The sequence below is a fragment of the Trachemys scripta genome, chromosome 2, assembly GCF_013100865.1.
Source record: "Trachemys scripta elegans isolate TJP31775 chromosome 2, CAS_Tse_1.0, whole genome shotgun sequence".
NCBI classification, from domain to species: domain Eukaryota; kingdom Metazoa; phylum Chordata; order Testudines; family Emydidae; genus Trachemys; species Trachemys scripta.
This window is the reverse complement of record NC_048299.1, coordinates 81438523-81464634: the sequence shown is the minus strand read 5'-3', so window position 1 is coordinate 81464634 and position 26112 is coordinate 81438523. Positions and strand designations below refer to the sequence as shown.

At 40.4% G+C, this 26112-nt stretch overlaps 1 protein-coding gene across 4 annotated transcripts in view; it reads right to left on the bottom strand.

The window, feature by feature from the left end:
* The window catches only part of FBXL2 (F-box and leucine rich repeat protein 2), a 143330-nt gene that overhangs the window by 57128 nt on the left and 60090 nt on the right, over nucleotides 1-26112 (bottom strand). For 3 of the 4 annotated variants that reach the window (XR_004644505.1, XM_034761031.1, XM_034761033.1), the window contains exons 3-9: nucleotides 10614-10668; nucleotides 8852-8926; nucleotides 5534-5628; nucleotides 1625-1693; nucleotides 1443-1538; nucleotides 1018-1144; nucleotides 744-818 (exon numbers count right to left, since the gene is read on the bottom strand). Coding sequence is in view for 3 of the 4 variants with exons in the window: in XM_034761031.1 (XP_034616922.1) it covers nucleotides 744-818; nucleotides 1018-1144; nucleotides 1443-1538; nucleotides 1625-1693; nucleotides 5534-5628; nucleotides 8852-8926; nucleotides 10614-10668 (592 nt within the window). In the remaining variant the exon portion in view is untranslated. The remainder of the gene's footprint in view (nucleotides 1-743; nucleotides 819-1017; nucleotides 1145-1442; nucleotides 1539-1624; nucleotides 1694-5533; nucleotides 5629-8851; nucleotides 8927-10613; nucleotides 10669-26112) is intronic. The other variant, XM_034761032.1, reaches the window with a different exon arrangement.

Here is a 26112-nt window from a genome sequence, read left to right as displayed (position 1 = left end):
AAGAAGTGAGGTTCTTACCCACGAAAGCTTATGCTCCCAATACTTCTGTTAGTCTCAAAGGTGCCACAGGACCCTCTGTTGCTTTTTACAGATTCAGACTAACACGGCTACCCCTCTGACATTCATAGGTAGATGAACAACTAAATCCCTCCATATTATGTTGAGAATGTATGCTTTTTTCTCCTGCTATCAAGGACTGTCCTGGCATAATCTAGTAGATGTAATGGTACTAGAAAATTTTTTTTTTAAATATCCAGCACACAAGAATGTGCTTAGCACCTCATAGACATGGTCTCTGCCCAAAGAACTTACAATTAAAAATAGACCACAGATGACAGACTTTGGGGCTTGGGACCTGGGAAAACAGGCATAACATAACATCAGTAAGACTGCATGGTTACTTTGATTGTATACGGTCCATGGCAGTTAACTGATTCCAGTTACTAGTTAAAAGCTAAAGCTATCTACAAATAAAAATAATGGAAAGCCCAAAGGTTCCAAATCCGCATTTAGCAGTGGAAATATTCAGCTGGCTTATGGCCTCAGGCAGCACAAGCCATGTTCCACTCAGCTATTTTATCAACACTGTGACTGAAATATTCTGTGACTTGTAGAAATGTGCTGTCCCAACTATTCAAAAGCATAACACTTGAATTCATCAATGTCCGAAAAATGCTTTGAGATCCTCAGATAAAAGGTGCTATAAAAGTAGAATGTACTCTTTCAAAGTTTAAAATACATACTGTGCATGACTGCAAGTTCAGGATTACAAGTTCACGACAGTGATTTTGAATGTGTTTCAGTGCTTCATCTTCCAACTGTATTAATGAATAAAAAATAAATTAGCAAGGAAGGCATTAAAAGTAGCATGCTACAAATGTACACACTTTATAGTGTTAAAAAACAAAAAGACTCTATAACAAAAACATTATCATCTAAATTCAAGGAGGTTTTCAAAATACCAAAATATAAACTGTACTCCTAAAGGATTATCTTGACACCCAAGCAGTAATGTACCTGTGTGCAACCTCTAAGAAATAGTGCTTTTAGTCCACTGCACCCTTTCACCAGTGCTTCAATACCATCCTTCGTAATCTGATCACACCAGGAAAGATTCAAATGTTCCAGATTTCTGCAACCCTCACTGGGAGAATTTAAAAAAATGCATAAAGTTAAATCCAACCTTAGAATAGTGATAACAGTGAAAAACCCAAATGAAGCATGCTGTTACAAATTAATGTTGGATAACTGTGCCAGGGCTCTACAGAAGAACCATGGGAAAAGACCACATATAAGCACTATACATTACACCTTTAGAAATGCTAGGCATAGTGCATAAATGAGGCTGATACACAGTATTAAGTTTCAAGAAATATTGAGAAATATGTGATTTCAGTAAATGTTCTTCAAAATAGTCTTTTAACATGAATAAATATTCTTACCTTAAACCTTTCAAAGAGCTGTTTGTAATAGATACACAGGATGTCAGATCCAGATGTTTCAGCTTGGTACAGAATTTGCTAAGGCTATAACACGTGCTGCAAAACAGCAGACACACTAAAAATATCTTCAGTCACTTCCTTTTTCAAATTTCACTATCACATGGAAAAAGACTTTCACCTACCTGTCAGTAATTTTTGTACATCCGTTTAGATTTAAATGTTCAATGTTTCTACAGTTCTGTGCAAATGTCCTAAAACAGCAATAAAAAGTTAATGAAATTTTATATGGAGCAAGTTATAATTCAGCCACTAGAGCGCACTCTCCCCTCAAACTCTTAATCTAATACAGTATACAGAAACAGCCAACAACCTTGAGATGTGGGCCACAAAGTAACTGCAAAGTAAATTTCAAACACAATTGTCACAAGGGCTGCTTCTTTCTTTTGCCAGAGTTCTTTTGTAAGTTTTGTCTCAGTTAACTTGCAAAACCAATGTAGCTCCCATTATTTTTCCTCAAACTTGATTTTAGGGAGACGTCTACTTCTGTTGTCTCCTAGATCTGTCCTGCTTTACACCTATTAACTCAAAACATTAATAGGAATAGAAGAGAGCAAGTATCACCACATTTGGATATTTGACTCATGTTAAGCCGCTGGACAGAGGATCACTCCTTTTTCTGTTGTATTACTGATTCGTCAAATGGGCCACATTAGGGGCCGATCCTTCCTAAGTCAAAGGGAAGTGAAGATGCCCGGCAGGCAATAGAATGACGCCCTAAAGCAACTGGACTATCCATGCAGGTCCCCTAGGCCTATACTTTGGTCGTTCATGAGCTATAATATATGCAACTGAATGAAGTACTGCCATCAGCTGGGTCTGAATTGTAAAGATGATTGTTGTCACTATCATGTTAAAAACCTGTATATAACATTACCCTAATTACCTGGAGGAAATACATAAATATCATAGAATCATAAAATATCACGGTTGGAAGGGACCTCAGGAGGTCATTTAGTCCAACCCCTGTCTCAAAGCAGGACCAATCCCCAACTAAATCATCCCAGCCAGGGCTTTATCAGGCTGCACAGATGAAAAGAAAATGTACAGCTACACAGCATTTCAGAACAGTATATTTATATCTAGGTTTCCTCCAACTTCATGAATTTTATGGGCACAGTTGGGGGTACACACACAAAAACAGCTTTGCCTGGGGAGTTTTGCCTTGGTTAACAGATGCATCTACACACTCAGCTGGTAACAAGTTGCTGGCTCTCCAGTGTGGATTGAAAACAAGGGGATGGGGGAGAGAAGAAACAGCTTATAGTTATATGGTTGATAGTTTCCACTTGAATCTTCAAAATGGCTATTCCAAAGTACAAGTATTTACTGGAGGGAAACATACATTTATTAGACAAATGAGACATCTGTTGATTACTCTCAATATTTTCTCCATTCTGCAATAAGCTGTAGGAATAGTAAACCTATTGGGAAAACTGTGTCCTGCAAAACACTGTGTGGATTTTCTAATATGGGTACCTCAACCAAGCAATATTTATGCATCTGACATCTCTTTCGGTGACTGGGAATTATTTTTAACACAAGCATAGTAAAACAAAAGGGGTGAGAAAGCAGATCTGAAAACAGAACAGCATAGAAAGACAGTTAAACAGAAAGGTATTTTCAGATTACCGTATATACTCGATCATAAGTCGGTTTGTTTATAAGCGGTTCCCTCTCCCCCCCCCCCAAGATGGATAAGTAAAAATGGAAAATTTTTATGACCCGTTCATAAGCCAACCCTATAATTCAGGGGCCAGCAGGATAAGCCGCTGGCAGGCCGAGATGGTTTGTTTACCTCGAGCGTCCACAGGCACAGAGGTAAACCTAAGTAAACAAAGTGTCCCAGTGCACCAGCTGCTTACCCTGACAGGCTGGGACAGCAACTGGTGGGGAAATTTTTTGGGGGGGAGAACCTGGGGGTCAGGGGAGTAAACCCTGTGACCACCCCCAACATAAACCCACCTCTAGCCCGGGACCCCCACACTCTCCCCATCCCTTATCTGGGGAAGGCCAGGGGAGGATGTCTCTGGCCTGGCTGGAGCTGCTCCGGCAGGCTGCACAGCGCAGCCACAGCCTGCTCCGGTGGGCCAGACCAGGCGTCACAGCTGCAGCATGTTCCAGCGGCCTGGGCCAGGCGGCACGGCCACAGCCTGCTCTGGCCCCCGGGTGGCGCGGCCACAGCCTGCTCTGGGGGACGGGGCCGAGCGACACGGCTGCAGCCTGCCAGCCCCGGAGCTGCAGCTGCTTTGGAGGCTGGGGGGAGAGCAGCGTGGCCAGAAGCGGAGAGACTCTGGCCCCGCCTCTTCCCTTCTGGCTGTGCTGCCTCTCCTTGCTCCTTCTGTCAGGGGGAGGGGCTGTGTCCCACCTCTCTCTCTCCTTCTATATATATACCCGTTCATAAGCCGACCCCCTTCTCTACTTTTTTACTAAAAAAAAGCTTCCCTTTTTTACTAAAAAAATTCAGCTTATGAACGAGTATATACAGTAATAATTTGAAAATGAAAGCAATCTTCCTAACTATTTCCCTAAAGAAAGCTTAGGTCACTTACTATTTACTAGATTTTCTCTTGACTACATCATCCCACCTATACTTGGAGTGTATATAGGCTACAGCCTTTTCCCACTAGTTGCTGTCACCAGTGCAGCTCCACCAATGGCAGTCACTATGGAAGCAGTAGTGTACGCAGGCCACCAGTACGTAAACCATGTCATCTAACTCTCTATTATTTCTTGTTTGCATCATTTACTTGAATGAGCTCATGAATATTCTGTGTACCTGTTTAAATTATCTGTATAACCTCATACATCTTTTCAGCACCTGCCTGTAATCTGAACCACAAATAAACAGTTATAAATGTCAACACTGTTAGTATTCATAACAGAGAAGGGGCGGGGATGGTAGGGGACCTCATTCTCTCAACAAATCCCAAGATTTGAAAAAAGACGAAACCAGCCTCAGGATTTGAAGAGACTCAGTGAAGTTATTTAAGTGCTCTTAAATGAAATTATGGCCCATCTCACTTCTCTGCTATGGGCCTCACTGCTCATCTAAATGGAAGCATACTAAGATGTCAAAGTTACACTGCAAATAATTGACGTAAGGTACGTTATTCCAGAAGGACAAGAGCTTCTCACTGAAAAAAAAATAAAAATAAAAATAAAAAAAAAATAAGGAAACACTAAGGTTTCCTCTTGAGGATATTTTAGTAAACTATAAAGTTATTCAGTTTTTAAAACAGCTGTAAAGGTTAAAAAGGTTTCCAGACATCTTCATAGAGAATATTAATGTTAGTTGGGTTTAATTGTTTTTTTCCTTTCCTTTTTACTCTCTGGAAAACAAACTTTCCTTTTATAAAAATGGCTTTTTTCCTTAAAAGATGTTGTTTTGTTCCTACATGATCGTTGTTGTAAGTTTTATATTTTTATTGATTCCAACATAATTTTTCATTTTAAATAGGAAATTTTTGACTGATTCCAGCATTAACTTTGTTTTATAAAGCAGAGTATGTACTATTTGAAACAGAAAATTTGGTTGTTTCTTGCTTTTTCCCCATACTCTTTATAAAGAAATTCTGTTAATAGTAAGGGTTTTTTATTTTGAAAAAGAATGCATTGTTTCTTGCCAACTTTTTTTTTATGCTGAAAAGAAAATTTGGTTGGTTCTATATATGGCTTAGGTATTTAAAAGCAACAAGGCTTCTATTGAGAAAACATGGTTTATATTTTAAGACTAGTCATGAAAAGAGAAGAAATAAACTGTTCACCACAAATTTGTTGAATACTTACACCAAAAAACTTTTTTTTTTTTTTAGGTGCAAACAACTAGTCTGCAAAAATATGTTCCACTGTCAAGCATTTAAAATATTCAAAATCAATAATAGCTGGGAAAACAAAAAATGATCATTACTTAATTCATTTCAAGAAAACATTAACTATTCTCTGCCCAAACTGGAATTCACATTGAGTGACTAGATTAAGTCATTAAGATTTGTACGAATATGACTAAATCAAGTTGTGGATAGATTACTTACTTCAAAGCGGAGTCTCCAACACCAAGACATCCTCTCAAACTAAGCTGTCTCAGGAATCCACCACACCTTTTGGAAATATTTTCCACCACACGACCCTTAAACAAGATAAAAATAAAGTTTTAATAAAATGTTGTTTTGACACACCTAATATTCTAAACAAATATGAAATTTCAATGCTGAGTTCCTACCCCTGCCATCCTCCTCCAGAAGGAGATTTCTAAAGTACATAAGGAAAAAAGTACTTGCTCACTGAAGAGCTGTACCAACTCCAACTGAAGTAAATGGCCAAACTCCCGTTGACTTCAGTGGTGTTGACTGAGCCTTCAGGCAATCTGGTGAAAAGAACTACTATTTGCTTCAGCAAAACTCTATGGTAATATATCGCTGAAACAAAGTTTTTTGAAAAAGATACTTGTACACTTAGGCCCCAATCCTGCAAATACTGATGCGCATTAGTCATCCCACTGAGTTATTACATATTTAAGACTTTGTCTACACTACAGGCGCTATAGCACTGCAGCTGTGCTCCTGTAGTGCCACATAGTAGATGTTTCCTACAGCGACAGGAGGGATTTTTTCACTGTAGCTAATCCGCCTTTCCAAGCGGCAGTAACTAGGTTGATGAAAGAATCCGCATCAAGTATGGCCTTCAAACAACCCCTAATCTCTCCAAGCTCATCATCAGAAGCAAGCTCCCCACAGAGTGGGACACATCAGCTTAAAGCGGCACCAGACCCTGCCAGAACAACTGATGCAAAACCTGCAGACATATCTCCACAGCTACAATGATCAACACGCATGCACACGTGCGCACACACACACACACACACACACACACACCTTTCAAGATTCATGGGTCCCACACATCCCCATCAAAGCATTTGGTGTACCTCATCCAAGGCACTAACTGCCCCAATAGCAACCATGTGTTTGAGTCCAGACAATCACTATGCTCTCAAATGAACTCACACAGAAAATTGATATAAGATAAAAACACCATCATCAGTGGGTGAACACTTTTCATAAAGACAGGTTTCAGAGTAGCAGCCGTGTTAGTCTGTATCCGCAAAAAGTACAGGAGTACTTGTGGCACCTTAGAGACTAACAAAGAAGTGGGCTGTAGCCCACGAAAGCTTATGCTCTAATAAATTTGTTAGTCTCTAAGGTGCCACAAGTACTCCTGTACTTTTCATAAAGTGATCACTCTGTACCTGGCCTATCAGTCCTCATCCTCAAAGGAAACCTGCACAACACTTTCAAAAGATGAGCTTGTGAGCTTAAATTCATAACTTTGCTAGACACTAAAAATCATGGAGTGTGCCTTAAACAGTAAATAAATTAATTAAAAGGTAAGTTTAAATTACTATTGAGCTGAAATTCAAAGTATAGCAGCCACTGTATTGTTTTAAATCTAAATGATAAAGGGATAATTTATACTGAAAATCAACCACATCCTTGGACCAGATTATAACATGGTTGTCCCAGGACATATCAAGAACACAATACTGCCTTGTAGCACATAGGCTATGCTACAAATCCATTGTATAATCAAATAATTAGAAAAATTATACCATATGAAAAACATATGTCCAAAACCAAAAGCATAATAATCCAGTACTGTCCTTCTAAAAAACAGAATCTTCAAGCATCAGATACGTTTATCAGATAGAAAGCTCATAGTTCTAAAATACATTTATTACTGCTCAGAAATAAGAAGCAAAAATATTTTCAGCCTTCTATGTGCAAATAAACAGGAGTAGCAGTTAATCACTCCCAACCTGTAAAGATATGTTTAAATGCTTGCAGGCTCTGGAATCTGTTCTCCACTTCAGTACCGATCCCCATAATAACCAATATCTATTGTTGGCTTTTAAAATACCAAAAAGAAGCTGACAATGAAGTTTCAAAGTGCTGTTGGCAGAATTTAAGTTAAATTGGTGAATTTCTATGCTTTGTATGTTTGGACAATGTTTAGCAAAATTTATCCAATGATCATCATATAGATTTTATTCATATAAGACAGGAATTTAAACATGGGGCAAGAATGCCAGAGGAGAATGAGACTATTTTCTTCTGGGTTTTAATTTCTAGTATGACTCAGTAAATGTACCGTTAATGAGTCAGTTAAGTAATTTTCCATATGATTTGTTCCTAAATCTTTCTCTCAACACTAAAAACATTCAAAAGAGGTCATTTTTTGTTTCATGGCTTTACTAGTTTTGATACAAATCTCTTTTTATAGTCTAACACAATCATGCTTTCCTTATGTTTTAGTCCTTTTCTTATATAGCGAGAAGGATTTTAATCCACATGTACCTGAATTTCAGTTTTCAATTAAGAATTAAACCTATTATTTGGGTTAGGAACTGAATGGCCTGCAGAAGCAGTAATGAGCTATGGGGCAATTAAGTGGTTCACATCCAGCCCACATCTGCAGTAACAGAAATTGTTTACCATTTTACAGCAGTTGAGTAGCCTATAAAAAGTGAGGTTTTGATCTAAATACCAACTCCTATTTAACAAGTCTCTATATTACCTTCAGAACTAAATGGCGCTCTCAGCTGGGAGGCCAGAGAATGAATGGGCATGGAAATTAAACTACCCTCTCATCCCCAGAAGTAATTCTGAGGGTCTCAGTCAAGACTGAGGAACCTTAGAGGGACATTTTCACTGTCTATATGATACCTGTTCTATGCAGGGCCGGCTCTAACTTTTTTGCCGCCCCAAACAAAAACAAAACATACGCCGCCCCGCCGTAACAACCCCCCTTCCCGAGCGCCGCCGCGCAGAAACAAAAACAAACAAACAAAAAAAACCTCCCCGAGCGCCGCCCCGCCGAAACAACCCCCATCGAGCGCCGCCCCACCGAAACAAAACAAAACAAAAAAAATAGAGCGCTGCCCCACCACCCCAAGATTGGCCGCCTTTTAGAAGGTGCCGCCCCAAGCATGTGCTTGGTCGGCTGGTGCCTGGAGCCGGCTCTGGTTCTATGAACAGAATTCTTGAGTCTCCAGAACAGTCAGTATCATAGAATCATGTCAATCCCATACCTTTTGTGAACAATGTGTGTACATGAATTACTTAAACCAAAATAAATAAATTATTTGTCACTTAGCTGAAGATCAAAACTCAGATACAATTCCAAGGTAAAAAGTGAGCCAAATACAATTACCTGCTTTTTCTATCTGTTCCTTCATAGCATTACCATTTTGTATTTTAAGATTGAGATACTTATACTGTCAATAAGGTCTCTGGGATAATTAAGACAGTTTATCCTTTTAACATCCCATGTAAAGACAAACAAACTACAGTACTAACCTCTATATCTGTCTGAAAGTTAAAAAGATCTATTCTTTGCCAGTTACTTCCATCCAGAGCCAAGACATTCCATGCCTAGAAAAAACATATATATGTTTAATAAATCTTCTCTATCAGGTACTTATATAGCCCTCCCCTCATCGCTATAGTATGAGTGTCTTGAAATCACAGACACGACACAATTATTCTTTCAGAATGCAATAGTTTGTATGTAAATCAAAAGTGATTTAGGCATTGAGGGTTATGAAAAAAGTAGCTTGCTAAAAACAGATTCTGTTGGACTGAGTCTTTTAAATCCTGGGATTGTGTGTTTTCAGACTGTAAGGGCCAAATTCTGCCCAAGGATATGTGCATGAACATTGACTTAAATGCAAACCACACACATACACAGTATAATGGCAGAATTTTAACCTCATCATTTAAAGCAATTTTAGTAAGTTCATTGTTCAATAAATTATTTTTCTTAGAGCTGTATGTAAAGAAGAAGAATTTAAAACATAGCTGCTTCTAGTCAAAGAATAAAAAGGAAGAGTTGGGAACGCTTGAAATAAATGTATTTATATAGAGGTTTTCAACTTCAAAATTCTTTATAAACTTTACAAACTATTGGCTCAGTCCTGAGAGGAGCAGAATACCTTCTGCAAGATGCTACCTTCTCTGAACCCCCCTATTTTCATGGGAATGGAGGCACTCAGACCCTCTCAGGATTGGACCATATTTTATTATATAGTACGTACACACACACACGCACACGCACATTTCTTCACCACCACTGGGGTGAAACATGGCAGCTGTTAAATAGCACACATCACCTCTACACAACTGTTCAGGCTAGAAAGTGAAAAGGAATTCCTTACTCAATAGAAACTGCTGAGACATCTGGTTACTCAACCAGTTCAATACTGACTCAGAGGGAAGACTACCACCTACTGATTCATCAACATTATTTTCTGCAGCACTCTAGGTTTTAGCTGGAGATATTGACCAAGATTGATGCTGCTTAGCTTATTAAATCACAGTTCATGGTGGGATGGAAGCAGGAATAATATAGTTATGTTCTGAATTAGAAAAAAAAAGGTTTGAATTTCACTGAAAAAAAAAAGTGAAGTGAAAATTTTAAAGCCTGCCTTTTGAAATAATACAGAAAAAAGTTCACTATGCTAGCTTGGTGTATATAAGGTTTGTTTTTGTACATACTTCATGTAAGAATAAAATCTATTTCATTTTAATTCAAGCAAAACAAGCTAGATGAACATAAAAATGTATTTAGATATGCCTTTTCAATTGTCTTCACACGAGTGCCCTTTTCTCTACTGGTAGTAGATTTATTTAATACCTTCAGCATTTGGCAAACACAGTGGATACACTTCTTAAACATATGTTGAATATTAACAGAGCTACATGGAATTTTAAGCACAAAATACTTCTGAAAAATAGTGTTATAAAGCCACAAATTTTAAATAGCAAATGCCACTATACCAAAAAAGGCCTAATTCTTTCTGCATATACAAAGCATGTATCATTGCACATCTCTTGTCCCCACCCCGCCACCCCTTAAGAGAAAACTCCAGACACACAGTGATTCATTCTGCATATCTGATTGCAGACTAGGGCTCTCAGTTTCTTATCCATTGCTCATCAAAGTCAATGGTAAGATTCCCTTTGATTTCTAAGAGCCTGATCTAAAGCCCATTGTTTGCTGGTAATTAATAAAATAGTCCTTCTCAGTGCACAAATGACCCAAGTAAAGCAAATACTGTACCTTGGAAACTTGCGCACATCGGCACAAAGTGACAATATCCAAGAAGGAAAATATTCTAGGAAGAAAAAGAACAGAATCAAATTATGCTGATGTTTTATTACTAATCCAGTCTAATATACAGGCTCACAGTTTCATAATCATAGGAAAAAATTCAAGTTACATAAAAAACTAGATTACATTTAACTCTGCAATACTACAAACTTGTATCGGATAGGCTGACAACATTTATATATACAGACTAAGGGGCAAATCCACCTCTTTGTCCAGGGCTGTGGAGGACCTCAATGTAGCAGAACTAGTGCACAGCTGCAGCTGTTGATGCTGGCATCTGAATTTTGGCTTCTACGTATGTATTACTAGAGAATTCATGACCAAACAAGTACTACTAATAACCAATTCTAAAGCTGATTTTTAGATTAAAGAGAAACTAGTTCATAAACATTTTATGGTGTGCCACTTTCTAAAAGAGTAATTACTAAAAAACAAAAGCAAAGATTTAGAAGAAGGTTTAGAGAACAATCATTTGGAAATAGGATACATATGCTATTTTTGATCAGTCCATTCCAATCAGGGGTGTGTGCACGCACGTGCACGTTGGCCAGAAGATTTTCCCCCTAGCAGCATCCGTCGGGTCGGCCTGGATGCCCTCTGGAATCGTGCCTTCATGGTGCCTAATATAGAGTCCAACCCACCCACTAACCTCTCAGTTCCTTCTTGCCGGCTACTCCAACAAAGGAGTAGGAAGGTGGGTATTGGAATGGACATGAACAACACATCTCAAAGAACAACAGTTACGAGAAGCGAGTAACCGTTTTTTCTTCGAGTGCTTGTTCATGTCCATTCCAATCAGGTGACTATCAAGCCGAATTTAGGAGGTGGGGTCGGAGCTATCCACTGATTGGAGTACTGCTCTTCCAAAGGCCGTATCGTCTCTCCGTCACTGGCGGTAAGAAGGAACTGAAGGGGTGGATCGGCAGGGCTCTATATTAGGCGCCATGAAGGCGCAACTCCCGAGGGCGTCCAGGCCGACCCAACGGATGCTGCTAGTGGAAAAATCTTCCGGACAATGTGCACGTGCTCGGGCACACACCTGATTGGAATGGACATGAACAAGCACTCCAAGAAGAACTGTCCAGATTTCTAATAGGTCACATATTGCTCACTAAGCCTGTGAAATTCAATAATTTAAAAAAATTAGACTTACTCTACAAGAAAGAATGACACAGGAGTTCAGTATTCACCATTACTATCTAAACACGATACCATTTCTGTAAACCTGTCTACTCTAACTGTTCAATTCTGAAGGAGATTTGCATTGGCAAGATGAACACATGTTCCAAATATCAATAAAGGCAGCTCAGGGGATGTTCTCAGGGGAGGAAAGAATATTGGTGTAAGCACAAAAATGCAGATTCTTTTCCAAAACTATTTTCTACTACAATCACTCATAAGAATATATACTAAAGTTAAAAAACATTACCTGCTCATGAGGCCATCAACATTTTTATCCTAAAAATTATGAAAATCTTAACTTGATATCAGTATCATCTTGTACTAAAATCTTAACACCGATGGTAAATACAGCTGATGTGTTGGTGAAGAGATGATGATTATTAAAAATGATCTAAAAAATCTGACAAACATTTTCAAACTTTAAAGCTTAAATCAAGGCACCTAAACCCATAATTAGGAACCTAAATAAGTTGCCAATTTTTCAGTTCAATACCCATGGAAGTTGACAGAATCTACAAAATGCCACTTGGATACCTAATTTTTGACACCCAGGTTTTAAAAATGGTCTTTCCTGATATTCCATTATCACATTTGAACACATTCTATTTTTCAATACATAAAAATATACATGAATTAAAATAAATTCATTTACCATGCAAATTCAAACAGAAGAATGAGCACCTTTGTAAGGTATGAATGGCATTTTACAAAAGCATTTTTGACAATATTTATTGTGATTGGAATACCCATTTGAAGCGCAAGGTACTTTATAAAACTAAATACCAACACCATATGAATGGATTTGGAAGGTCTCAGATTTATACATGCTGATTTCAAAACAGTCGTCCAAAGTATTTCAGTAAATTTGCCTTCACATTCTATCTAGTCAAAAAATAAAGGGCTGTGACAAACCATTTTGTGGCACTCTTGTTTGAATGGAGAAGAGGAGGAGCATTTTGGCTTTCATACTAGTCATTCATTTTGTCATAGGTAACATTATACAGAGATCTGTGAAGAAGTGAAGAGGAAAGGAGTTTGTAGATCCCATTACTCTGAAATGTCTAATAGTGTGTCCCAATGTTTCACTGGTTATGATGGTGCACATTAATACATCAATATTCTGTTTTAAAAGAAGGAAAGAACACAAAGGTCAAACATACAGTTAGGCTTTTATTTCTTTCTCCTCTGGCAGTTGGCCATTATTCTAGCAGAGGCAACTCTGTATAGGGAGTTGCTTTGCATTACAAGGAGAATCTTTTTAATTTGACCTTCAATTGGAGAAGTTTTTAGTTTTATCTGATGAAGTCAACTTTTCTACCATCCTTGGAAGTCAGCCAAGTTGTCCTCATGAAACAGACAACTTAAATAATGGCAATAACAGAACATATGCATCATACCTCATTTTTTCTTTACAGGCATTAATTAATGCTTGTCAGCACTTTGAAGGTATAATATGCTATGCAATTGTTAAGTATTACAGCTGATAGCATGAGATACCATTGACTTGTTTAGCTATAATTGCTATTAGTCATTTCACCAATGCCATAAATTCATCCATGGCCATTATTTCTGCTTGAAATATTAAGCAAAAAGATTTCCATTCTTCTTGCTTATTTCATTCATATCATCTTGAAAAGACAATTATCTGCCTTCCGTATTATTGACCAATCTAACAGAAATTTGTTTCTGCAGATACTGATATAAATGTCTGATTCAGAGTTCATTGAAGTCAACGGAAAAGCCCTCATTAACTTCAACGAGGCTTCTGATCAGGTTCCAGACCTCTTGGAGTTGGCTAATCTCTATCCTGAATAGGGATTCCTTCTCCCACTATGTTTGCGGAATGAATGCCAAATTAGGCAATTCCATGCCATCTTCTCAACAACAGAGTCTACGTAATTTCACCTAGCTCAAGTGCAAAATATAGCAAATAAAGTCTTGGGAATAACAGCAAGCGACTCTGTGAAGTGAACAGAATCCAATATGCTCAAAGTCAACAGTCAACCATGGCAAAAACTGCTCTCATTTCCTCCGATTCCCCTATTTTTCTTCCTTCCCTCTGTCCAGTTCTCTCTAACCTCTCCATTTGTCTCTACCACACTTCAGCTTTAAAATGATTTTAATGACTCGTTTGACTAGAAGAGCTTTATAATTCCTAACACCAAGTAGTCTCTCTTGTAGCCTTCTAATCCTGCTGTAAAATCTACATCTTTCATGAAGCCTCACAAATCTAATGCAATCACTAACAAAGTTTACATGCCATCTTGCATCTGAATTTAATACATATTACATTTGTTCAAGCTCGATTTGCGTAAGAGTCCTCAGAGTATGGGATTTGTCCTTTATGCACTTGCAAAACAATGTGTACTTTTACACTGACTCTTCCTTAGCTGACAATTCCTTACCAGAATTAGCTAGAGAGAGGCAGAAAAAGGACTTTGGAGTCTGAATGGAAAAAAAAAAAAAAAAAAAAAAAAGATTGAGAAGTACAGACTCTGACTTCTCAGCACTTAACTTGAGTGTTTTTTGTTTGTTTGTTTGAAATGTAAAATATACCCAATAGGACAGCTGATAGACCTACAGCGCACCGGTCCTTCACAACCAGAGTTATGCAGAAGTTAATGCAGCCAGCAGGAAGATTAATTTCCTCTTAGTACTTGGGCATGGATTAGCATAGGGGAGCTGGAAATGAAGTTCATATTGCATAGATTCTCCTTTCTCCTGGATAGCTCCATATCTGAACCAATAGGCAGAGCTGGGTGGATAGTTCTTTACATTACTTCAACACATCATACTGTGGAGGGAAGGACTCGCTGCCAAATTGCCGCCGAAAAATAAAGCGGCGGCAGAAGTGCCGCCGATCGTGGCTTTTTTTTTTTTCCCGCCCCTTGGGGTGGCAAAAACGCTGGAGCCAACCCTGTTTTCAATTCACCTCATACAAATACTATAGTGCAATCTCTTTATCATGAAAGTTGAACTTACAACTGTAGAATTATGTACAAAAAAACCTCCATTCAAAAATAAAACAATGTAAAACTTTAGAGCCTACAAGTCCACTCAGTCGTACTTCTTGTTCAGCCCATCGCTCAGACAAACAAGTTTGTTTACATTTCCAGAAGATAATACTGCCTGCTTCTTGTTTATGTCACCTGAAAATGAACAGGCATTTGCATGGCACTGTTGTAGCCGGCATTGCAAGATATTTACATGCCAGATGTGCTAAAGAGTCATATGTCCATTCATGTTTCAACCACCATTCCAGAGGGCATGCGTCCACGCTGATGTCAACAGCAGAAGGTTGATTTTCTTTTCTGGTGATTTGGGTTCTGTAGTTTCCGCATCAGAGTGTTGCTCTTTTAAGACTTCTGAAAGCATGCTCCACACCTCATCCCTCTCAGTATTTTGAAGGCACTTCAGATCCTTAAATCTTGGGTCCAGTGTTGTAGCTATCTTTAGAAATTTCACATTGGTATCTTCTTTGCATTTTGTCAAATTTGCAGTGAAAGTGTTCTTAAACCGAACATGTGCTGTGTCATCATCTGAGACTGCTATAACATGAAATATATGGCAGAAAACGGGTAAAACAGAGTCAGAGACATACAATTCTCCACCAAGGAGTTCAGTCACAAATTTAATTAACACATTTTTTTTAAACGAGTGTCATCAGCGTAGAAGCATGTCCTCTGGAACAATGGCTGAAGCATGAAGTGGCATATGAATCTTTAGCGCATCTGGTACGTAAATATCTTGCAACACCAGTTACAACAGTGCCATGTGAATGCCTATTCTCACTTTCAGGTGACATTGTAATTAATGTCACCTTCTTAGCTATTGGCTGAACAAGAAGTAGGACTGAGTGGACTTGTAGGCTCTAAAGTTTTACATTGTTTTGGTTTGAGTGCACTTATGTAACAAAAAACCCTACATTTGTAACTTGAACTTGTATGAGATGAATTGAAAAATACTATTTATTTTATCATTTTTACAGTGCAAATATTTGTAATTAAAAATAATATAAAGTGAACACTGTACACTTTATATTCTGTGTTGTAATTTAAATCGATATATTTGAAAAAGTAGAAAATCATCCAAAATATTTAATAAATTTCAATTGGTATTCTATTGTTTAACAGTGCGATTAACCACGATTAATTTTTTTAATCGCGGTTAATTTTTTTGAGTTAATCACGTGAGTTAACTGCAATTAATCGACAGCCCTAATTTTTTTCCTTTTCCTCTTAACTGATTTTTCTCTAAACTATCTTGGAAGTATGCCCAGATGCAATCCATTAACAAGTGGCAGAGGAAAAGATCAACTATTCTTATAATTCATTACTAATCCTAGATGACCAACACAATTGTAGAGCCCTGCAAACTGTAGCTGAAGTTGTCTGGACTTTGCCCTGATCAGACAAGCCAAATCCAAAAACAGAGTTATTTCAGTTCCTTTTCTTGAGGGCCTCTGCTTCCACCACCCTTATTATTATAAACACCCAAGGCATGGTGTCATCTGAAAGGCAGAATGTAATACCAAAGATAATTATGATCCATCAGTAAACTCAATTATTGCTGGTGACAGCATGCAAGTGGTATCCAAAAATATGCAGCCTAAAAATCCACAATGATGCAAAAATCATATTCCACTGGATTTATGGCTATAATGACTGATCTAGAAGTGTTGTATGCATGTATATATACACAAATAGTTCACAAATTTTAAGTCCAATATTGAATATATGCCTCCTGATCTTTTAGGGACCACAAAATACCCTTGAAACCTCTTGAATTTTATTGTAATAACTGCTCCTATATACAAAAGATACATTTTTTTTCTTTTCCATCAACATTTGAAGAAATCAGACAAGAAATAACAGTATTCATATAATCAGTTTCCCTGAAGAAGTGAAAATCATCTGCCAGTGGAGAAATCCCAGATTGAAAAATGAAGAGAGAGACCAGGTCCTCCTTTTTTCATTTTTTGGTAACTGCTTTAGACTTTTTGGGACATCTGGGGAAAGCTGAACATTTTTCTTTAGCCCACAGTCAGAAGTTGTAGTCTGAAAAAAATCTTTTGTTGTTTTTTTCTCTCTAAAAGGCTTGACACAATAACTTCCCAAGGGAGAGACCTTCAAAGTATATGGATATTTGAAACTCAAAATTGCCATTCACCTTTTAAGGTTTAACTTTTATAATGTTTACCCTGGTTATGCCATTTTCAGTACAGATGCAACTGAAAAAGCTGAAATCAGCCTTGAGTCTTACGCTGTACACTCAATTTTTCCTGATAGGTGAAAATAAATATCCATTTTTATAGGGCAGTGTGGATACTGTGTAGTTTGTGCCTAGTAAGCATCAAAAGCAGCTATTGTTGCTGTGCAGTGTTGGTGGGGGTCCAGCTCCCTCTTCCCTTTTAGTTTTTAGTTTGCTGGAAAATAACAGTTCAGAGTTCAGTTTGCAGGCAATTTGATGGGTTTATTGGGGCTAAACAAGCAAGCATATTTTGAAGCCCTTTACATTAATTGGGCTATTTTTATACGCTGATAGAGTTTCACCATATTTCGAACCCCTTCACACCAGTTGGGCTTATTTTTATACGTCAATAGAGTTTTCCTCTTCCTCTCACCCAACTACAGTTCTATACGCCGATAGAATCCCCTTCTTCTCCTAACCCCTAGCTTCGCACGCCAAGGGAGCTCCCTCTTCCCCTCCCTCTTCCTGGCAAACTTAATTATACTTGTACTTGTAGTGCCCCTTCCAATATATGGTCATGTTCCGTTCTGGGGGGTCTTTTTTAATTTATCTTTAAACTACTGATGCTGCCCTTTTTAGTGTATCCAAGAAGTAGGCCTGTTTATAACAAGCATGATGCAATGACACCATCTCACAGGAATGGCCGTACTGGTCAGACCAATGTTCCATCTAGCCCAATATCCTGCTTTCTGAAAGTAGCCAATACCAGGGGCTTCACATGGAATGAACAGGACAGGGCAATCATTGAGCAATCCATCACCCATTGTCCACTCCCAGCTTCTGGCAGTCAGGGGCTAGGGACACTCAGAACATTGAGTTGCATCCCTGACCGTCTTGGCAAATAGCCACTGATGGACCGATCCTCCATGAAATTATCTAATTCTCTTTTGAACCCAGTTATACTTTTGGCCGTCACAACGTCCCTTGACAACGAGTTACACAGGTTGACTGTGAGTTGTGTGAAGGAGTTCACAGTCATACAGCTTGCAATACTGTACTACCAAAGCCAGCATCGTCTCGAGCCTGCTGGATAAGTGCATAATGCAATGTAAATGTCTGGACGGACGACTAGGTAGCAGCCTTGTAGATATCCTGGATCAGCACGTGGCCTAGGAAAGCTGCCGAAGAGTCTTGTACCTTGAATGGGCGGTTACAATCGCCGGAGGGGGTACCTTGGCCTGGTTGTACCAGTAGCGGATACAGGCAGTAATCCAAGACGAGATCCTCTGGGCCAGCTCTGGATGATCTTTCATCCTATCGGCCACTGCAACAAATAACTGCAGCGACTTACGAAAGGCTTGGTCCTCTCAATATAGAAGGCTAGCGCACTTCTGACATCCAGAGAGTGCAACCTATGCTCCTCCTCCGACTTATGAGGTTGAGGAAAGAAGACGGGTAAGAATATGTCCTAAGTCATATGAAAATGCGAAATAACCTTGGATAGAAAGGCTGGATGTGGTCGCAGTTGGACCTTGTTCTTGTAAAACACTGTCTAGGACGGCTCCAAGGTAAATGCCTTAATCTCGAAGACCCCTGTGGGCAGATGTTATTGCCTCCAAGAAAGCGACCTTCCAGAAGAGGAGGAGGAGGGAGCAGGAAGCCAGATGCTCAAAGGGTGCTCCCGTGAATTGTGACAGCACGAGATTTAGGTCCCACGGAGGAATGGGGTCCCAGACATGAGGGTATAGGCACTCTAGGCCCTTGAGGAACCTGGCAGTCATGTTGTGGGTGAAAACCAACCTGTTCTCAAGCGGAGGATGAAAGGCTGAAATAGAGGCCAAGTGGATCTTAACAGATGAAAGAGACAGACCCTGGAGTTTAAGATGCAGGAGGTAATCCAGGATTGGATCCAATGCCTTTATCTGAAGTCTAGCATGTAAACTGTTTCCATTTGGCCAGGTAGGTTGCTCTGGTAGAGGGTTTTCTGTTGCCCCACAGGACCTGGACACCATCTGAGCACAGCCGCTCATCCGCATTCAACCATGCAGCAGCCAGGCCGTCAGAAGCAGCGCTGTCAGGTTCGGATGCAACAGTCTGCCATTGTTCTGAGACTACAGGTCCGGCCAGAGCGGTAGCTGTAATGGGGCAGCCACCGAGAGCTCCAGCAATGTGCCAAACCAGTGCTGGCGCAGCCAAACCAGCACTATGAGGATTATTTTCGCTCTGTCCTGCTTGATCATCACGAGGACTCTGTGAATTAATAGCACTGGAGGAAAGGCGTACATCATAGCCCTTGACCTCAGGAGCAGGAAAGTGTCCAACAGGGTGCCTCTGTCAGCCCCCCCCACCACCACCACCGAATCGAACAGAAAGCATGGCACTTTCTGTTGTGCCTGGATGCAAACAAGTCCACCTGGGGAATCTCCCACCTTGGCCCCGGGGAGGTCAGCGGCCACGAGATGAATGGCATGTTGAACATAGAAAATTCCAGAGCCTGATGGCTTCTTGGCAAAGGGCTGAGGACCAGGCTCCACCTTGCTTGTTGGTATAAAACAGGGGCGGCCAACCTGTAGCTCCAGAGCCACATGAGGCTCTTCAGAAGTTAATATGTGGCTCCTTGTATAGGCACCGACTCCAGGGCTGGGGCTACAGGCGCCAACTTTCCAATGTGCTGGGGGGTGCTCACTGTTCTGCCACAGGCCCTGCCCCCACTACACCCTTTTCCGTCCCCTCCCCTGAGCCTGCCGTGCCCTCGCTCCTCCCTCGGGGAGGGAGGGAGAGGCACTGATTGGCGGGGCTGCCAGAGGCACTGGGAGCGGGGGGAAGGGTGGAGCTGATGGGGGGCTGCTGATGTATTACTGTGGCTCTTTGGCAATGTATATTGTTAAATTCTGGCTCCTTCTAAGGTTCAGGGTGGCCACCCCTGCTCTAGAACATCCCCCTGCACTGGGGGTGCTCACTGCTCAACCCCTGGCTCTGCCACAAACCCTGCCCCCACTCCACCCCTTCCCACCCCCTCCCCTGAGCCTGCCGTGTCCTTGCTCTTCCCCCTTCCCCCTGAGCCTCCTACACGCCACAAAACAGCTGATCAGGTGTAGGGAAGGCTGCTGGTAGGTGGGAAGCACTGGGAGCAGGGGGGGAGTGAGGAGCTGACGGGGGGCTGCTGATGTATTACTGCGGCTCTTTGCCAATGTACATTGGTAAACTCCTCAGGCTCAGGTTGGCTATCCTGATATAGAACATAGCGGCGGTATTGGCCATCAGGACTTGAACCACCCTTTTATTTGAGGCAGGAAAGCTTGACTGGCCAGGCTTAGCGCTCTAAGCTCCTTGACATTTCCATGTAAGAAGCAATCACAACTCGACCAACAACCTTGCATGCCGAGGTCGCCCAGATGGGCTCCCCATCCCAGATCCAAAGCATCGGAAACCAGGGAGACTGATGGGGATGGGGCCACAAAGGGGACTCCTGCCAACACCGATGCAGGATCCAACCACCAAGCAAGCGACAACAGTATGTGGTCCAGAATCTTGAATACCTGGTCTATGTTGTGTCTGTTGGGGACATAGACTGACGCCAGCCATGCCTGTAGGGGCCTGAGATTTTTTCTTGTTTATCAACAGACCTAGATCGCGACATGTGGAACAAACCAGCCCAAGGTGCTGCCACACCTGATGCCAAGACTGGCCCTTGATCAGTCACTTATCGTGGTACGGGTAAATTTGAATGCCCCAACACCTCAAGTAAGCGGCCACTGGTGCCATGCACTTTGTGAATACACTCGGGGCTGACGAGAGACCAAGGGGCAGTGCCATGAATTGGAAATGGTGCTGGCTGAACACAAAACAGGAACCAGCTGTGTCCTGGGAAAATGGAAAAATGCGTCCTTCAAGTCGAGGGCGACATACCAGTCTACTGGATCCAGGGAGGGGATGATGGAGGCCAGGGAGATCATTCGAAACTTCAAGTTCTTGAAATGCTTGTTGAGGCAACACAGGTCCAGGATGGGTCTTAGGCCCTGTTTTGCTTTTGTGATTAGGAAACATCAGGAGTAGAATCCTTTTCTTTTCATATCCCGAGGGAATCTCCTCCACCACTCGCAGCCTTAGGAGGTATCCCACCTCCTGAGCGAATTGCTCGTGAGAAGGGTCCCTGAAGAGGGAGGTGGGCGAGGGGTGGAAGGGAGGAGCAGTCAAGAACTGTAGGGTGTAGCCCAAGGACATTGTGTTGAGCACCCAACAGTCTGATGTCACTTGCAACCATGCCAACTAGAAGGCTTGTAGGCGGTTGAGGAAAGAACAGGAGGGTGGATCCAGGTACTTGACTGGGGCACTGTCCCCGGTCGCACCTTCAAAACACCTGTCTCTGTCCCCCAGGGTGTTTCAAAGGGCCAGGTTGAGCCGGCGAGCGAGAGGATGAAGGGTGGCGGTGCTTAAACCCTTTGCCTTTGTCCTTTCCCCTGTAGGACTCCTGCTGGGAAGATCCCTAGAACCTAGATGGAGGAGGCCAGAACTACTTTCTGGCCTGCTGTGTAGTGTGGAAGCCCAGCGACCGCAGGATGGCCCAGGAATCTTTAAGGCCATGCAGCCTTGCGTCAGTGAGCTCAGAGAAGAGCCCCACGCCCTCAAACAGGAGGTCCTGGATCATGGCCTGCATCTCTTGGGATAACCCCGAAGACTGTAGCCAAGAGCGGCGCCTCTCCACCGAGACAACCATTCTGGTGGCCAAGTCAGTAGTGTTCCAGGCCATCTGGAGGGTGCCCTTCGTCACCACTTTGCTAAAACAGTAAGCTGCTACAAACTTCATATAAAGAAAAAAAATTGCTAGAAATAATAATAATAAAAAAAGGATCTCTAGAAGATTTCCAATAGTATCTAATTTTGGCTTAAACAAAATTCACCCTTTAAATAAATAATATCACCTTTGTTTTAATCAACTTTTCCTTATACTGTAAGACCATTGTCTGTATTTATAGCTCAGACACTGCTTTTAAAGAGTACAGAGCTCCACATTACAATGCCCTAAAATAATGTTTTTGCTTACTCATAAAAATTAACATATACTGTAACATTAAACCTCAATATGTATAGTAACTATAGCTTTAACATCTAAAGTTCCAAAAGCTCTAACACCATATTTGAGAAAATGATGTAATACTCCATCTGATCAGTCCATCTTATGACCAAGTAAAGGGTATAGGAAATGCTATATATATATATATATGAGATTAATGCAGTATCAATTCTACACACAATGGAAACCCACTAAGTTAAGCAGATCAAAACTGAAATGCAGCTGTAGTCTGAAACCTGAGCACAAAAGGCATTATAATAGGTTCCATCTCTACTGACTTTTAATGGCTTTTCAAATTTGTTCAGTTCACAAGTAAAAACACACTGAAATGCAACTAAAAAGCAGTACAGACTCTCTCTGGGTTACGCAAACCCGACTTACACAAATCTGCACTTACGGAAAAAGTTCCATAAGTTCCGTAAGGTAGAAAGCTTTTTTGTTGTTGTTTTTTGGGGTTTTTTTGCGTAATGGTTGGGTATACATTCCCAACTTATGCAAAATCCGAGTTACGCAAGGCGTTCCGGAACGGAACGCTTGTGTACGTTGGGGAACGTCTGTACTTAATCCAACTTCAGACAGGTCAGAAAAACTGAGCAGCAAAAAGTAGGTATACTTGATTTCCTACTGGTCGAAGATAGTGATTTTAGAAAAGAACCTAAAATATATTTCAAACTAAAAAATTTAGAAGCTTCCAACAGGGGTGCTGGAACAATTTTTATAGTGGGGGTGCTGAGAGCTATTGAACCAAACTATAAACCCTGTATATAATGGAAACCACTTCAAGTCAGGGGGTGCAGCAGCACCCCCATTTCCAGCACTTATGGCCTTCAGGGATATTCGTTGGGACGCTCATGGGAATGTTTCCAAGACGGAAACTCATTAGTTAGTACTGCCTCTAGAAAAAAACGGATCCAAAGGAACACATTAAGGCAGAGATAAAAAACTGAAAATTCTCACAAATGCTTTCTAAAAATATAGTAATGGAACTTCTTATTAGAGGCAATCCATTTAAGTGTTACTTTTCAAAAAGGCATAGGGTGAGATCCTGTGCTGTCTCTCTAAGAGGAGCAGCCCAGAACTCACAGCCCAACGGTAGAGGAGCGAAGGTGACTTCCTACCACCTTTGTGTCCTCACGATCCTGGGCTGTGTTGAGGGCTGGAGAGGCCCACGGTGTAACGTTAATAACCCTGAGGGCCTGTAAATTACAGCAGTTTCCCTGGGCAGTGCTATGAGCCTACTGTGGCTCACAGAACAGCTACAGCAAGCCTGTAATTTCCACAACATTTCATGTTGCAACTCATTTAATTCTTTAACTCGGATGTTAAGATTTTTGCCAAAGTTCCAGCTACGAGGATAGAGCCTATCTTACCTAGATTGGTGAAAAGAGATCAGACCTGTTCTTTTCAAGGCATCAACTGGCACACAATGTAAGAGGTCGGCCGGAATGATCCATTGAGGTCAGTTGAAGGTCCCTAATATGAAGAAAAGTCTTTAATCAAGTTGTTGAATTATTTAAAGGAGGAAATTCAAAGCATAAATCTGGGGGATATAATGTACCAGACTAAGTTATTAAACAACACTCCATAGCCAAGGTTCTGGTTTGGGCACTAAAACAAATTAATTGTTTTGCACAGTGGAACTGGGCAAGGGTACCCTCTGTCACTTCTTTTTGCTGTATTGACAGAACTCTTTGCATGGATAACTAAGAACAAGAGTGGCATTCCTGGCACATAAACTAGAGGCTCTGAGAATAAATTAGCTTTATATGCTAATAATGTTTTATTGGAGACATCTGAAACCTCAGCTTTTGTTAAGCAGAAATTGTAGAGTTTTAAGGTGGTCTCCAGTTCAAGATAAATTAAGGCTCCAAAGTGACGGAACTAGGCCTTGACCAGTGAACTCAAAGATTCTTAAGTTTAAATTTAAATGGGCAAAGTAAAACATAAATATAGAGCTTATGTACCTGGCAGTGATCTATTTGATATCATTTTTTCTACCCCTTGTAATACAGTTTAAAAGTATCTCATCAATTGTAACTTTCTCTCCAGTATTTGTAGGATCACAGCAATCAAAATGCTTACAGCTAGATACCTAGCAATCCTGTCATCCACGGTCTGTTTTTTCTTTCACCCAAAATTCCCATAAAAGTACTATAAGAGTTTCCCTCTATAGTAATACAAAATTGATGAAAAAATATGCTTGCAGTTACCTCATCTACACTGAGTATGTGTTGACATTAAAAAAAAGGTGACGTTTCAGTGGTATCTTTCTTCCTCTCAAATAAAAAAACATGTATTTAAAGTACCTATGATGCCTGTTAGAAACTGCATGAGGAAATATAACTTTCTCCATAGCTGGTGGGACAATTCAAAGATGGCCAATTTCTCATTCTGTATCTTAGGGCTGGTCCACACTAACCCCCTGTTCGAACTAAGATACGCAACTTCAGCTACGTGAATAACGTAGCTGAAGTCGAAGTACCTTAGTTCGAACTACAAGGTACTTACTGCGGGTCCACACGCGGCAGGCAGGCTCCCCTGTCGACTCTGCGTACTCCTCTTACGGAGCAGGAGTACCGGCATCGACGGCGAGCACTTCCGGGATCGATTTATCGCGTCTAGAGAAGACGCGATAAATCGATCCCAGAAGATTGATTGCTTACCGCTGAACCCGGAGGTAAGTATAGACGTACCCTTAGATTAAACTTCTGAAACCACTTGATCTAGACTGTCCACTGAGTTCTCTTTCAAACTCCAGTAGGAAAAGAGCCCACCTACTGAAAAACTATTCCAGATTAATTTCTTATCTTCTGGTTGGGGAAGGATTATCTTTAACTGAATACTGGAAAAAAAGAAAAGAGCCCCCCAATATTAATTGACTTAGAAGGGTCTGAGATACATGGAGAAACTCAGATATGAAAATAATTAGGATTTTTTTTTTAAATCATCAGGCTTCTGTTAGATTATGAATAAAATAATCCCTCAAAAATCCATGAGGACAAATACAAACGCTTCACTTTATTATGCTATATATGTATTAGGGCTGTCTAGCAATTAAAAAAATTAACCACAATTAATCGTGCTGTTAAACAATAACAGAATATCATTTATTTAAATATTTTTGGATGTTTTCTACATTTTCAACTATATTGATTTCTATTACAACACAGAATACAAAGTGTACAGTGCTCACTTTATATTTACTTTTGATTACAAATATTTGAAAAATACTATTTCTTTTGTTTTTTACAGTACAAATATTAGCACTGTAAAAAACAAAAGAAATAGTATTTTTCAGTTCACCTAATACAAGTACTGTAGTACAACATCTTTATCATGAAAGTTGAATTTACAAATGTAGAATTATGTACAACAAAAACTGCATTCAAAAGAACAATGTAAAACTTTAGACCCTACGAGTCCACTCAGTCGTACTTCTTGTTCAGCCATCACTCAGTGACACACAAGTTTGTTTACATTTGCAGAAGATAATGCTGCCTGCTTCTTGTTTACAATGTCACCTGAAAGTGAGAATGGGCATTTGCATGGCACTGTTGTAGCCGGCATCACAAGATATTTACATGCCAGATGCGCTAAAGATTCATATGTCCCTTGATGTTTCAACCACCATTCCAGGGGACATGTGTCCATGCTGATGATGGGTTCTGCTCGATAAAAATCCGAAGCAGTGCAGACCGACGCATGTTCATTTTCATCATCTGAGTCAAATGCAACCAGAAAAAGGTTGATTTTCTTTTTTGGTGGTTCAGGTTCTGTAGTTTCCGCATCAGAGTGTTGCTCTTTTAAGACTTCTGAAAGCATGCTCCACAATCCATCCTGATCAGATTCTGGAAGTTACTTCAGATTCTTAAATCTTGGGTTGAGTGCTGTAGCTATCTTTAGAAATCTCACATTGGTACCTTCTTTGCATTTTGTCAAATCTGCTGTGAAAGTGTTCTGAAAACAAACAACATGCTGGGTCATCATCCGAGACTGCTATAA